The sequence below is a fragment of the Xiphophorus couchianus genome, chromosome 21 (genome assembly GCF_001444195.1).
Source record: "Xiphophorus couchianus chromosome 21, X_couchianus-1.0, whole genome shotgun sequence".
Classification (NCBI taxonomy): Eukaryota; Metazoa; Chordata; class Actinopteri; order Cyprinodontiformes; family Poeciliidae; genus Xiphophorus; species Xiphophorus couchianus.
Window position 1 is genome coordinate 16,503,914 of NC_040248.1, and position 15,449 is coordinate 16,519,362.

Sequence of the window (15,449 nt, forward strand, 5' to 3'; positions counted from 1 at the left end):
CTATCGGTGCATCACCAGCCTTCTCTCCTCTCTTCTCAGTGCTGTGTTGGATGACCACATCCTGAGCTGCAACCAGTATCTGAAAATTTTTTTGATCTTTTTTTCCTTTGCAACTCCTGTGTGTGGTTGAATTTCCGGGTCCCCACCCAGTGTCCTTACATACAGTATATTTGTGTTTTAAAAGAATAAGAAAAGACCTAAAGATACTAACCTTTACCTTTAGTACTAATACAGATCCTTGATGATGAATCATTGCCCAGATTATTTGTAGCCAAACAGTAATACTCTCCTCCCTCAGTAACATTGAAGCTGTGAACCTGGCCAACAGACACATTCACGGCTGCATGTTTGCTGTTCCAGAACCAGGTGAAGCTGGGTGGAGGTTTGGCTCTGCTGGAGCAGCTCAGCTCCACCCAGCTACCTGCTGACACCAAACCTGATGGACTGATGGATGCTGAGGTGTTTCTAGGAGCATCTGAGGAAAATGAGACACACATGAACTTTATTGATCAGAAACAGCTGAACCATGACCTGCTGACAGGATCACTTACATGAAACACTGAGAGTCACTTCTGTCTTTGCTGTCTTGATTCCTCCATTCACAGGATATCTGGCAGAACATCTGATGTTGTATCCATCATGTGTGTCTGACAGAGTGATGGTCTCCTGGATTTTAGTTGTAAAGGTTCGATCTGTGTTTTTCTCTGTTTGTCTGAGAGAGTCTTGTTGGAGATTCCAGGTGAGTTCAGGAGGTGATTGTGGACACGGAGTGAAAGCTGAGCAGGTTATAGTGACAGACTGATGCTCCTTCAGGTCAGAGGGAAGATTAATGCTGGGACTCTGAGGAGAATCTGCGGTTTCACATTTATCAGACAGTAAATACAGTGAAACATACAAAAATATTCAACAAAGTCTCAACAGTTGTCAATCATTTTCAAATATATTTTACTTGTTCTAAACATAAGGAACATGTATGGGGTCTTTTGCCGTTTTCAGTGTTACGTTTTTGTTCCTGAAGACCAGAAAAAATATCTGAAAAAATATTTTATCGCCAACATAAGTGATAATTCTGAGAAAGATGTCTTATTTTGATTATTTCCCTATTCATGCTGATTGCACAATAATTCCTAGATGATGTATCAGATACAAAAGTTAGAATGTTCTTTTAATCAAGAACAATGTACAGTATCTTCATGCCTGAAAGGGGTTGTACTAAGATGCTGTATGAGTCAGTTTTTGATTTAGACATATGCAAATGAAAATAGAAACCAAAGTTTTTGTTCACATTTTAAAAACGTTCAAGCATTCTATTTGAATGAGTGACCCTTAAAATTCAATCATACCATTGTAACACTGTTTTACTCAGATTGATTTGTACCCTGGTAATTATAAGATTTAAGTAATCTCTTAAATTATGCAAAATTGACCTGGTTTAGCTCCATATTATGTTATGATGTAGAGATAGAGGGCCAAGTCCTCAAATTCTGAAGATAGTTTTAAGTTATCTTTTTAATCAATACAGCATTTCTATAGCAATTGAAAGTGCCATATTAACATAAAATGTATGTGTCATTTTACTTTTTACTGTGTAAAATGTACTAATGTACTTTTTACATATATTTCTTTTGAGAGATGTAATTTCCTTTCCCACTGGAATCAGACTTCTTGATTAAAGAAAAGTAATTTCTATCAGGGTGTGAATAATTCTGAATAACATTGTATATCAGTATCAAAGTACACTAAACAAAACCTTTCTTACCTCCTACTGTTATATGAAGAGGTTCACAGACAGCGTTTGCTTTGAATTTCCCCTTCTCAATGCGGAGGTAGTAAGTGTCAGTATAAGTAGTCTTTAAATCAGGAAACACAGTGGTACAGTTTTCCTCATTCATGTTTCCAATCATGTTCAGTGAATACTTGTTGACTGACCCATCGCTTTTGAAAATAAGAGGGTTTGGGTTGGAGGTGGTAACTGTGGTATTTTTAAACCAAATTCCAAGGATCGAATTAGTAGTGTTATAGTCAGGATGAGTTACATTGAAGCTACATGGGATTTGCAGATAAGATCCACTCAGTGCTTCCATCTGACGAGGCATGTTAACAAAGAGGAAAGAACTGGGACAACCAGCCAAAGCACCTGTGAAAACAGACAAATGATGAAAATGATGTGGAGCAAATCGCCTTCAAGCGAAGGTTCATGATTGATACAATCTAGTTCAGCTGCATCATGTTACATGCGGAGCCTTCAAATGTAAAGAACAAAGATTTCAGACAAGAAAAATAAACATCTCACCTGGAAGAAAGAAGACACTCAGTAACATGTTGACTGTCAGCATGTTCTCAGACACCATCAGACTCTGACAGACCTCCTTTGTTTCTAGACAGGTCACACGTTTCGACAGAATTTATATAAGTCTGCTTGACTGTGTAAATTCACCAAATTTATATAGTCAAATCGGTTTGACCGATTTGGATAGTCAAACAATCCGAAGCAGGACATGAAATCCGCCTTAAAAAGAGAGATGGCTCTTACCCTGAGTAACAGCTGGAGCAGCGGTGATCCTATAGTCTAGTTGACAATCCAACAAATATAGTAGAAACTGTTTTGCCAGACGTTAGGTAACAAACTTACAATGAAAGGGGGGAAGGACGATATATTCAGAAGGAACTGGAGCTGATTTGATTTATTCAGACAGAACTGAACAAAAGAAGTAGGTACAGGAGCACTGCAATAGAGTGATACAAGAATGTGCAAACAACACCAGCGAGAATACAGGCTTTAGCAAAAATTTGAAAAAAAGCTTTTGTATCTCTATACGATGTCAAGCAAGTTTTATGGGATGTTTTAGAGAAAATTACATGTTTGAGGGAAGTACAGTTTTACTTATTTGTTGCGACATGTTGTCAACAATAGATGGTGAGCTTCTTGCAGTCCATATCTGATAGCTTTTTAAAAGGCAATAACTACAAAAGAGCCACTGAATTGTAGAAAAACTAAAACATGAAAACTGCAGTATCATTTCGTTTCCAAGCTTTGCCTCTGGGAGGTTCAATCTGAGGGTGGAAGTGTTAACTTCCCAAAGAGGACAAAGGGAGAAGATGAAAGGCAGTCATCCGTGTAGCTATTTTCTGTGACAATATCAACCTGTGCTCAACATTTGGGCTTTTGGTTTGATAGGTTCATGCATGTGTCAATTATTTGATATAATTTCTAAATGCAAAAAATAAAATTTGCAATTTGTTTTCTTTTTGCTTATCTCACACAATCTATTTCGGCATGTACATGTATGTCCCCAAATAATCAGTTAAATACGTTTTGATTCCAGATCCTCAGAAAATTTTTCAAGAAAAACATCATGCATGTACAACATAAGCTGATTTTAAGCAACTGCTCATTTTACACTTTGACCCGTGCGTACACAGTCTCTTGATGTTCATTGTCATACACTGGAATTACTGCCGCTTTAGGAGTCTTCTTGATGATTCTGACTTCCCCATAATGCAGTTCTTCCTCTTTCTCAAACGCTGAATGCTGAACACCAACGTCTACACTCACTCGACTCTGCAGAAAAAAAAATTAGTACCGGTATGTAACATACAAAATCTCACTTTAGTGCTCTCCACAAAGGATGAACATTCCCTCACCTGAGTCTTTTGTGGCACTGAATGTTTGGTCTTAAAATACCTGCAAGACATTAGAGAGCTGTCAGAATAATGGTGCTGTGTTTCAGGTGATAACACAAACAGAGAGAGAGTCAAGACTAATATGCAAAACACAATGGTAAAAGTTAATTAACATAATTCAATCCAATTTATATCTGGTTAGTCTGAAATTTTGTTGGAACTTCAAGCAATGTCATTTTCATGAAACAATGAAGAGAGAGTCAATGGACATTCCCAGTGCTTGCAGTATTGCAACGGCCCAGTGTGAGGACCAATTGGTGTCAGTTCTACTAGCTTGTTTCTTAGCAAAAGGAATAAAGGAGTTGCACCATGTTCAACCCAAACAGGCTCCCAGGATGCATTGCAGCAGTATGTCTTAGGGATTGCTACATAAACTGTGAAAATACCAGTGGTAAAGGAAAAATCCACAGTGACTTGGAGAGTGGTGCAAGGTGTGAGTGGAACCAAAACATGAAATGATGAACAGAAGTTTACAAAAAAATTAAATCAGGGCTATTCCAACAAGCCACCAGATTAAAGATTAAATTCTAGAAACAAACTGAATAAATGTCTATAATTGTATGTATTAATTTAATAACTAACAGGTTCCCAACTTTAACATTTCCTGCTGTTAGAAAATAATGAATGTAAAACATTATAGAACAAAACACATCCTCCTTGAAAGCTTTTTCTATGACTCACATTTGATGTAATACTCTTTAAACTAGTTTCTTAACTGGTCTGAAACCAGATATTCTAAACTGCATAAGAGTACTGTTTACACTGGAGCATTCTACTTATTAGGTTCAGACCTTTATCTCATCTCAAGATTTTTAAATGTGATACTCACCAAATAGACACAACCAGAAAAACAAGAAAGCAGATGACCACGATAATCACCACAGTCATGGGCACCCAAAGTGTTTCAACTTGCAGGAAAAAAAAACACATAAATCTATTACAAATAATTACAGGCAGCTATCGCTCAAAGTAGACTTTCAAGTTTGATGATTACCTCTCACAATAACAAGGATAAGTGATGATGTTTTGTTACCCAGATCATTTATAGCCACACAGAAATATTTTCCTCCCTCAGTGACTGTGATGCTGGATTGTCCTTCAAAGAATGTTTTGCCATTCCTGAACCAGGTGAAGCTGGGTGGAGGTTTGGCTCTGCTGGAGCAGCTCAGCTCCACCCTGCTACCTGCTGACACCAAACCTGATGGACTGATGGATGCTGAGGTGTTTCTAGGAGCATCTGAGGAAAATGAGACACACATAAAATTTATTGATAAGAAACAGCTGAACCATGACCTGCTGACAGGATCACTTACATGAAACACTGAGAGTCACTTCTGTCTCTGCTGTCTTGTTTCCTCCAATCACAGGATATTTGGCAGAACAGCTGATGTTGTATCCATCATGTGTGTCTGACAGAGTGATGGTCTCCTGGATTTTAGTTGTAAAGGTTCCATCTGTGTTTTTCTCTGCTTGTCTGAGAGAGTCTTGTTGGAGATTCCAGGTGAGTTCAGGAGGTGATTGTGGACAGGGAGTGAAAGCTGAGCAGGTTACAGTGACAGACTGATGCTCCTTCAGGTCAGAGGGAAGATTAATGCTGGGACTCCAAGGAGAATCTGGGGTTTTACATTAAAACACATTTTGCAAAAATAATCAAAGAAAGATTTTGGTGCAAGCAAACCTATATGTTATAGAGCTGCTTGTAGGTAAAAAAAAAAAAAAAAAAACTCTGGCAATATGAATCTGTCTCTTTCCATTAAGCATCTCATATTTCATTAGAAAAAAAAAACATCTGAAATGAATCTGAAACATGAAGCAAAAAACAGTTACCGTTGATTCCAACACAGACCCTGGATGACGTTTCATTACCCAGATCATTTGTAGCCACACAGTGATACTCTCCTCCCTCAGTAACATTGAAGCTGTAAACGGGCCCCACAGACACATTCATGCCTCCATGTTTGCCATTCCAGAACCAGGCGAAGCTGGGTGGAGGTTTGGCTCTGCTGGAGCAGCTCAGCTCCACCCTGCTACCTACTGACACCAAACCTGATGGACTGATGGATGCTGAGGTGTTTCTAGGAGCATCTGAGGAAAATGAGACACACATGAACTTTATTGATCAGAAACAGCTGAACCATGACCTGCTGACAGGATCACTTACATGAAACATTGAGAGTCACTTTTGTCTCTGCTGTTTTGTTTCCTCCAATCACAGGATATCTGGCAGAACAGCTGATGTTGTATCCATCATGTGTGTCTGACAGAGTGATGTTCTCCTGGATTTTAGTTGTAAAGGTTCGATCTGTGTTTTTCTCTGTTTGTCTGAGAGAGTCTTGTTGGAGATTCCAGGTGAGTTCAGGAGGTGATTGTGGACACGGAGTTGAAGCTGAGCAGGTTACAGTGACAGACTGATGCTCCTTCAGGTCAGAGGGAAGATTAATGCTGGGACTCCAAGGAGAATCTGGGGTTTAAATGAAACTAGCAGGTTAAAAAGTGAAATCTGTGAAGTAAGTCCACTGAATAACTCTAACCCTCAACAGGTTTTCAACATAGTCGACCTGTCACAAACAGGAAATATGTACATAATATTTTGTAATGTTTTTCCTCATTCTTTTTAAGTGGTTCTTATTGAAGCATTTGTAGTCTTGAAGACAAGAGAGAATATCTCAAAGTAAGGCCTCATTCTCATCACAGCAGGTGATGGTTTTCCAAGGATGATTAATTTTCTTGTTCAATTTGACATGTATTTGTTTATTTGTTTTACTTTTCTAAATCCACAATTATGCCAAGGACAAATGCTAGAATGTTTTTAAAAGTCATGATTAACATGTTTTCTTCTGTCTGAAAACAAAACAGTCATCAGTCGATTTTTGGTCTGTGAAAATATATATTCACCCTTAGTTTATAAGTAAGAGGTCTTAATGATACATTCTAAATATTGAAAGTGCTACAAGTGCAGCATACAGTTGAGCTTAGATAATTGGAGACAACTTTAATGTTTTATGGAGGTTCAGGAAGAGTCTTGGCTTTAATGTCAATGAGAATCTGTTGAGAGAGCTCATCAATAAAGATATTTGGAATAAATTGCCGATATCCCAATGAAATGTGAAAAAAGCTGGTCAAAAATCATAAAAGTAATTGTAATATAATGCAAGGCCAATAAAGATTTTTTTTCTTTCAAGTAACCGAATACTAAAGTTGTGCAAGATGTTAATTTTTGAAACGTCAAGAAAAACAGAGAAGTCTTGTTTTTATCATCTTTTGAGAGACAAGCGTCTCATTTCCCATCAGTAAAAAACATCTCGATTGAATGAAAATAACCTAAATACTTCAGGGGTGTAAATAATTCAGAATAACATTGTACATAAGTATCATAGTTTAAACAGGCAAAATGTGTCTTACCTTTGACTGTTATATGAAGAGGGTAACAAACATCTGTTGCCTTAAATTTCACATTTTCAATTCGGAAGAAGTATATGCCAGTATAACTAGTTATTAAATCAGGAAACAGAGTGGTGCAGTTTTTCTCTGTCAGGTTTCCAGTCATATTCAGTGAATATTTGTTAACTGACCCACAGCTGTTGAAAATAGGAGGCTTGGCATTAGAGTTCGACTCTTTCTTCAGCCAAATTCCACAGATCGGGTTATTGATGTTATAGTTTTGATCCGTTGTACTGTAGCTACATGGGATTTGCAAACAAGATCCATACAGTGCTTCAATCTGCCCAGGTGTGTTAGCAATAAGGACTGGATTTGGGCATTTTGCCAAAACACCTGTAAGAAAAGCAATAATAAAAATATTTGACTGTAGATAAATTTCATCATCTAGAAGCCCCAGTTGAGTTGCAGCACTTTACATGTGAAGCCTTCAAGCAGACTAGTAATGTTTCATGCGATGTGTCCAAATTAAAGGAAGTGAACAAACATCTCACCTGGAAGAAAGACGACACTCAGTATCAAGTTGACTCTCAGCATGTTCTCTGACAGATAGCTGAAATCAGACTGGAAAAAGATGAAAACACCTGCTGCATTTCAGCGTTTTCAATATGTTATATTTGAATAAAACCTATTTAGGAAATTGTTGTTTATGTCATGGTGTGTAGGTGTTTGGACTTTTAGTTTCTCAAGGGTTTCTATTTTGATTTCCTCTTTGTTGTGCATTTACTTAGATCTTGCCATTTTAGTCTATCTTAGTTGATTTATTCATCTGTCTGTCCCCTTTGTGCTCCAGCTTGGGTTCTGTTAGATAAGTATTTATTATTATAATGTATTTCCCCTGTGGCTTTAGTTTCCCTGTTTATCTGTTAGGGTTATGCTCCTCTGCCTGCGCTTGTCCCTCAGCTGTTTCTGTTTTAATCTGAGAAAGGAGTGGAGAAAATCAGGAAGACCAGAAGAGGTAATCGGAGTGCTTAAGCCAGTCACTGGCAATAAACTGGTTGCACTGGTTTCTTTGTCAGTTTTTTGTATGATTTGTGCGATTGTTACTTTTATCTTTTCACCTTCCTAAGATCTTTGTAGGTTTCCTTAGTTATCATTAAACATGCGCTTAAAGGTCATTTCAAGCTCCTTTCTGCGTCTTTATGAGGGGCCGTTTAGGACAAAAACTATGTTTTCTCTCACACACACAAGACTAAGATCGCAGATATACACTATTAAAATATCACATGCACATATACTGTTTAAACTAAACATACAGACATACTAGACTGATTGAGAGGTCAGGAAGGTGGGGGTGTGCGTGTGTGTGTGTGTGTGAACTAATTAGCCTTAATGAATGACAATACATGTATATGAATGAGATACACGTACATGTACAATATTTGTAATTTGACAAAGGACAGATTAGGACAAGTAGCCGCAATTTTTAATAGAATTTTCTCATCACCGAATTTAACAAGCAGTGTGACCTGTGCCTTAAACAAAAGAACTCCTCTGATGACGGATGTTCTGACTATCTGTGCTTCCTCATCAGATTTTCCTACAGCAGCGGATCTAGACAGCCATGTCTATCTGTCGATGCTACCTTTCGAAAATTGCTGATGAGGTAGCACATGTAGCCACAACATCGGCGGTCATAGGTACTCTTTCGCTGTGTGTGATATTTTAACAGTGTGTAAGTGCAATTTTAGTCTTGTGTTTGTGTGAGAATCCGTAGTAGTGTGTGTGAGAGAAAACACAGTTCTTGTCCTGAACGACCCCTCATACATTTTGGTCCATCTTCAAACTTTAACTACATAAACAACTGCAATATAGCTTTTTGATAACAAATTGAATGTATAACTAAAAGCAACTATTTTCAAATAAAAACAATGGCAGTTTTTATAGCAAGAAAAAATACTGGTTTAGGAAAAACACATTGTCAAAAGCACTTTCATTTTTACAGCGTTCTTACCCGAATAATGTGCAGATAAAATGAAAAAAATGTGAATCTGGTTTTGTAAGAATTTCACTCAGTGAGCAAAACATCCAACAAGCAACTTCTGTGTTTCAAAGTCAATGTCACGTCAGAGTTTACTGGTGCAATATTTATCCTTCCTCTTGTTGTAAAAGAGGAGGATAGCCTGTTAATATTTAAACCCAGGAACAGTGCATTTATTAGGCAAAGCATAGGATAAATATTATGACAGCCAGGTTCAGAGTACGAGGAAAACCACAGAGTAGCTTCAAAGAAACATAATGTTGATACCAAACCTGATGGACTGATGGATGCTGAGGTGTTTCTAGGAGCATCTGAGGAAAATGAGACACACATAAAATTTATTGATCAGAAACAGCTGAACCATGTCCTGCTGACAGGATCACTTACATGAAACACTGAGAGTCACTTTTGTCTCTGCTGTCTTGTTTCCTCCAATCACAGGATATCTGGCAGAACAGCTGATGTTGTATCCATCATGTGTGTCTGACAGAGTGATGTTCTCCTGGATTTTAGTTGTAAAGGTTTCATCTGTGTTTTTCTCTGTTTGTGTGAGAGAGTCTTGTTGGAGATTCCAGGTGAGTTCAGGAGGTGATTGTGGACACGGAGTGAAAGCTGAGCAGGTTACAGTGACAGACTGATGCTCCCTCAGGTCAGAGGGAAGATTAATGCTGGGACTCCAAGGAGAATCTGGGGTTTTACATCTAACATTTAACAAAGTCAAAAGCAATATATGAAATAATCTGGGAAACTGAAGAAGGTGTGGGGGTTAAAAAAACTAGAAGTTTTGGTGCTGTTCATTTTGAATGACAAACATCATTTTTAATTTGCATTTATTTCACCCGGCTCTGAAGAATTATCAAATGACACTTTTGGTACTTTAGTTGAGCTTATATAAAAGTAATCAGATTACTACACCATGAGAAGCCAAAGGTGAAGATCTTCATTTAGTTGTATTTACTTTTGATTTATGAAGCACAAATTTACAACAAATATCATCTCAAGAAACATTATGACAAACACATCAAATTCATATCCAGAAATATATGATCAAATATATCCCGTACATTTCAACCACATAAGCAGAACAAACTATTTACATATATTTTGTTTTAATCCTGGCTATAAAAGAAACATAGTCAAAAGCAGATTAGCTGCAAACTGCTGACACAACCGTGTCAGCAGTATCTTGAACATTGAGTTCAGTGATCCAAGGATCAAGAGTTCTTTACTTTTAATAAAAGCCTGACCTAACCGGACAGTCACAAATACGGCTGTTTTATTTGGAATAGAAAAATGTGACCTTAGTGATACAAACATTTTAATTGTTAACTTTTTTTAGTATTTATGGTAAATATCATATTCATGCCTCCAAACATCTGCAAAAAAAACTCACTTCAGATGTTCTTATTTTCAATAAATGTAGGACTCTAGTGTCCTTAAAATCAAGTTTAAATGCTAAAGCCCTTGAAAGACTACAGCCCTCGAACACCAATACTTTTGACATTAATTTACATTTCTATAATGTATTTATATTTATATCTTGGTTTCTGTTGTCCACTTTATTTGGTCCTGTACTTTTCTTATTTTAAATAAAGTTATTGGAGGAACAAAAGAGATAGAATATGAGGAAAGGAAACTGGATTGCTGCATAAACAGTTTAACCCCTTTCAAAGTAAGAATGTGAGTATAAATGGCTAACTTGAAAAGTCAACCAAAGCAATTCAGATCTTGAAGTTTATCCAATTGAAAGGTTACAAATCAGCCACATAAATTAGTCACATAAATTAGTGCTTTACAATTCATCTGGAAAAAAAAATATTTAGGGAAGCTGAGTTTGCTAAACATTTTCAATATATATATATATATATATATATATATATATATATATATATATATATATATAAAAACTTTAGACAAAAAATCCTCTTTTTGTCTAAAGTGAATAGATTCATGACACAAAACAAAAGAAAAAATTTCTTATCTCACGACAAGCATTATTTTTTCTTCACTTCAGCGTAGTTATTCTCTGGGCTGTCATCAGGCTGTGTTGAAGGGTTTTCTGGCGTTGACACTTTGACCTGTGCGTATATCGTCTCCTGCTGCTCATTGTCCTGAACTGGAATAAGTGAAACTATGGGTGCCTTCTTGATTACTTTGATTTCCCCATAATGCAGTTCTTCCTCTTGCTCAAATGCTGGATTCTGAACACCAAGATCTATGTCCATTTGACTCTGCAGAAAAAGAAAATTTCAGAAGGCAACAAATATGTAAACAGAATCTCACAGCAGCGCTGCGCACAAAGGATGAACATTTCCCCACCTGAAGCTTTTGTGGCGCTGAATGTTTGGACATAAAATACCTGCAAGACATTAGAGAGCTGTCAGAATAATGGTGCTGTGTTTCAGGTGATAACACAAACAGAGAGAGAGTCAAGACTAATATGCAAAAAACATTTGAAAAAGATAATTACCGTAATTCAATCCCATTTATACCTGGTTAGCTTGAAATACTGTTGCGTTTTCAAGCTTTTGTTTTAGAGAAAACCTGATTAGAACGTACACTAAGAAAATGAAAAAGAACCAAAAGTAGGCACAATGTTTCTTTCACATTGCTTTGTTAACGAGTTTAATTTGTAGTACAGTTTCATGTCGGAGCATACGCTGTCTCACTAATCAGCCTGAATATAATGAAATTGCCAAAAAGGATGCTAGCTGTTTTGTTGTTGTCATTCTTCCTACAAAGAATGATACATTTTCATGGTCTTCTAAAGCTAACAAATTTACAGCCGTTACTTATTTGTAGACGAAAGGGGAATGGCTACTAGCGCAGACTCATGAGCCTGTTTCTGTGATGTTTTTGTTTTAGACTACAGTGTTGAGCTATCAAAGATTTTTTTTTTTCCAAGACATAGTGTTTCTATGTTTATTTGGCCAAATAAGATGTTGGGTGTGGCCAATACTAGGGCATCATGAGAACAATTACTATCTTCACCATGGGGCAGATTCCATGGCAGATCAGTCACAATTTGGAGTCTACAATGTCATTTTCATAAAACAATGAGGAGAGCGTCAATGCACATTCCCCGTACTTACAATATTGTAACCGCCCAGTGTGAGGACCAATTGGGCCTATGGTGTCAACTCCAACCTTGTTTATCCCAGACAGGCTCCCAGGATGCATTGCAGCAGTATGTCTTAACGATTGCTACATAAGCAGTGACAATATCAGTGGCAAAGGAATAATCCACAGTGGCTTAGGAAGTGGTACAAGGTGTGAGTGGAACCAAAACATTGGCCACTTGAAGGTCAAGCTTCCTATTAATCCCCATTCTCTGTGTTTTATTGTGTTCACCTAAAGGAGGCTCCAGAAAACTTTAGTCTTGTTTTAGGTCTATGATGCCCAAGTCCGGACCTCAAGAGCTACCATCCTGCAAATTTTAAGCTACCTTAATATAGCAGGTCTTGATGCTTAATTCCACTATTTATTTTTTTATTTTTTTATTTTTTGCTGAAATCCATTTCTTTTATAGTGCTTCATACAACTCACTGAATGATGCAGTCAGACTTCTGTGTGGATGGTTTAAGTTCCCAAAATGACCCGCTTGCACGGAAGAGTGTTTAGAGAAGTAATAATGGATGCAGCTGTCTATGAAGCGATCTATCAATGGTCTTTTGCAGAACATTGACTGCAATTTCTGTTGAGAAGTTTGGATGTGTAGTCGGAGCCAGGAGAGCGGTGGAGTTGTCATGTGATGTGCTTCAGTGACACAGACTTATTTCATAATTTCATAATTATAATTTCCAGTTATCTGTTAATGTCTGGAATTATTACATCTGCTGCAGAATAATAATGCACGGTTCACAGCAATGATGTAAAATTTGGATGAATGTAGCATGACCGTTCTGACAGCAGTTTCTTTCAAAACTACATGTTACATTATACGCTATATGTTTCCACATCTGGTACCACATACAGTAGTGGCACAAATCTGGTTTTAATGGGGCTGGAAAGATTGGAAGGGAGCTATTCATGCCGTCGGGAAAAAGTCAGATATAGGTTGCATATGGTCAAGAAATTTAGATTCGGTGGGAGGATGGTAGATCTTGAAGACTAGACTTGACCAACCATGTTTTAGGTAATGTGGTAGTCAGCAACTACTACATTAGGATCAAGTAAGATCTATGCAGTTGCAGATTCATAGTACCTTCAATTGTTCACATATTCACACACTGGTAGCGGTAAGGTAAGCTACACTGTACCCACATGTTGTTTTCTTTTTAAATCTCTGTCTGGCTGCATGATCAGACAGAGACTTAGGAGTCTCTATATTGAGATAGAACCTTTTCCCATTATTGATGAAATATCTGGCTCAAACTATCTCCTTCTCTCTCTGCTTTTTGGTTCTGCTCTACGTCCACGAAACCTGCATTTACAACTGTGGGAATTGAGTCTATATTTCAGGTATAATTTGACTTGTTGAGATGCTAATAATTGCTCCCATTTGTGAAAACAATATCTTGTTGCCATAGGTATGCATCATAGCAACTGGGTAAAATTTAAAAAGGAAGGGTAAAAATCCTAAACCAGAGAAGATGATTATCCAAACTTGCAATTTCTCGAGCAAATGAAATGATGTACAGAAGTCTAAAAAAAAAGGGGCTACTCCAACAATCTGCCACCAAGAGTGAATAAATTCTGTAAACAATCTGAATAAATCTCTATAATGTCATCTGTAAAACTTAAGTCTGCCATTTTGAGCTCACTAATGTATATATTAATTTATTGACTAAAAGGTTTCCAAATGTAATATTTTCGGCTGTTCGAAAATAATGAATGTGAAATGAACAAAACACATCCTCCTTCAAACCATTTTGTATAACTCACATTTGATGTAATACTTTTTGAACCAATCTCTTACCTATCTAATAATATATATTTGAAGCTGTACAAAAGTAATGTTTACAGTGTAGCGTTCTACTTAGGCTTGGACCTTTATTTCATCTGAAAATGTTAATAGGTGAAACTCACCAAACAGACACAACCAGAAAAACAAGAAAGCAGATGACCACAATAATCCCCACGGTGACGGGGACCAAAAGTTTTTCACCTTACAGAAAGAAAACAAATACATATATTACAAATAATTAAAGGCAGCTATTTCTCAAAGTAGACTTTTAAGTTTAATAATTACCTTTCATTGTAACTAGTATAACTGATGACCTTTCTTTACCCAGATGATTTGTAGCCACACAGTGATACTCTCCTCCCTCAGGAACATTGAAGCTGTAAACCTGCTCCATAGATATGTTAGTGGTTCCATGTTCACTGTTCCTGAACCAGGTGAAGTTGGGTGGAGGTTTGGCTCTGCTGGAGCAGCTCAGCTCCACCCAGCTACCTGTTGACACCAAACCTGATGGACTGATGGATGCTGAGGTGTTTCTAGGAGCATCTGAGGAAAATGAGACACACATGAACTTTATTGATCAGAAACAGCTGAACCATGACCTGCTGACAGGATCACTTACATGAAACATTAAGCATTACGGCTTTCACTTCTGTCTTGTTTCCTAAAATCACAGGATATCTGGCAGAACATCTGATGTTGTATCCATCATGTGTGTCTGACAGAGTGATGTTCTCCTGGATTTTAGTTGTAAAGGTTTCATCTGTGTTTTTCTCTGTTTGTCTGAGAGAGTCTTGTTGGAGATTCCAGGTGAGTTCAGGAAGTGATTGTGGACAGGGAGTGAAAGCTGAGCAGGTTACAGTGACAGACTGATGCTCCTTCAGGTCAGAGGGAAGATTAATGCTGGGACTCCAAGGAGAATCTGGAATATTAAATTAAAACACATTTTACAGAAATATACAAAGTGATATATTGGTACAAGCAGACCTATATGTTATAGAGCTGCTTGTTGGTCAAAAGAAACTCTGGTAATATTAATCTGTCTCTTTCCAATAAGCACCTCACATTTTATGAGGAAAAAAACATCTGAAATTAAACTGAAACCTGAAGCAGAAAATTATTACCTTTGATTCCAACACAGAGCCTGGATGACGTTTCATTACCCAGATTATTTATAGCCAAACAGTAATACTCTCCTCCCTCAGTAACATTGAAGCTGTAAACGGGCCCCACAGACACATTAATGGCTCCTTGTTTGCTGTTCCTGAACCAGGTGAAGCTGGGTGGAGGTTTGGCTCTGCTGGAGCAGTTCAGCTCCACCCTGCTACCTGCTGACACCAAACCTGATGGACTGATGGATGCTGAGGTGTTTCTAGGAGCATCTGAGGAAAATGAGACACACATGAACTTTATTGATCAGAAACAGCTGAACCATGACCTGCT

At 37.5% G+C, this 15,449-nt stretch overlaps 2 protein-coding genes across 5 annotated transcripts in view; both read right to left on the bottom strand.

Moving 5' to 3' along the window:
* LOC114136537 (B-cell receptor CD22-like) overlaps window positions 1-6,152 on the bottom strand; it is a gene marked incomplete at its 5' end in the record, with an annotated part of 30,024 nt that extends 23,872 nt beyond the window's left edge. The window contains 4 exons of the mRNA XM_028004581.1: window positions 212-475; window positions 4,998-5,297; window positions 5,512-5,769; window positions 5,846-6,152. Coding sequence (XP_027860382.1) covers window positions 212-475; window positions 4,998-5,297; window positions 5,512-5,769; window positions 5,846-6,152 — 1,129 coding nt within the window. The remainder of the gene's footprint in view (window positions 1-211; window positions 476-4,997; window positions 5,298-5,511; window positions 5,770-5,845) is intronic.
* Window positions 6,153-11,020: 4,868 nt separating this feature from the next.
* LOC114136530 (B-cell receptor CD22-like) overlaps window positions 11,021-15,449 on the bottom strand; it is a 70,217-nt gene continuing 65,788 nt past the window's right edge. For all 4 annotated transcript variants that reach the window (XM_028004564.1, XM_028004565.1, XM_028004568.1 and 1 more), the window contains 6 exons: window positions 15,131-15,388; window positions 14,629-14,928; window positions 14,295-14,552; window positions 14,132-14,210; window positions 11,423-11,462; window positions 11,021-11,334 (listed from right to left, as the gene is read on the bottom strand). In XM_028004564.1, the coding sequence (XP_027860365.1) occupies window positions 11,098-11,334; window positions 11,423-11,462; window positions 14,132-14,210; window positions 14,295-14,552; window positions 14,629-14,928; window positions 15,131-15,388 (1,172 nt within the window). In that variant the 3' untranslated portion in view covers window positions 11,021-11,097. The remainder of the gene's footprint in view (window positions 11,335-11,422; window positions 11,463-14,131; window positions 14,211-14,294; window positions 14,553-14,628; window positions 14,929-15,130; window positions 15,389-15,449) is intronic.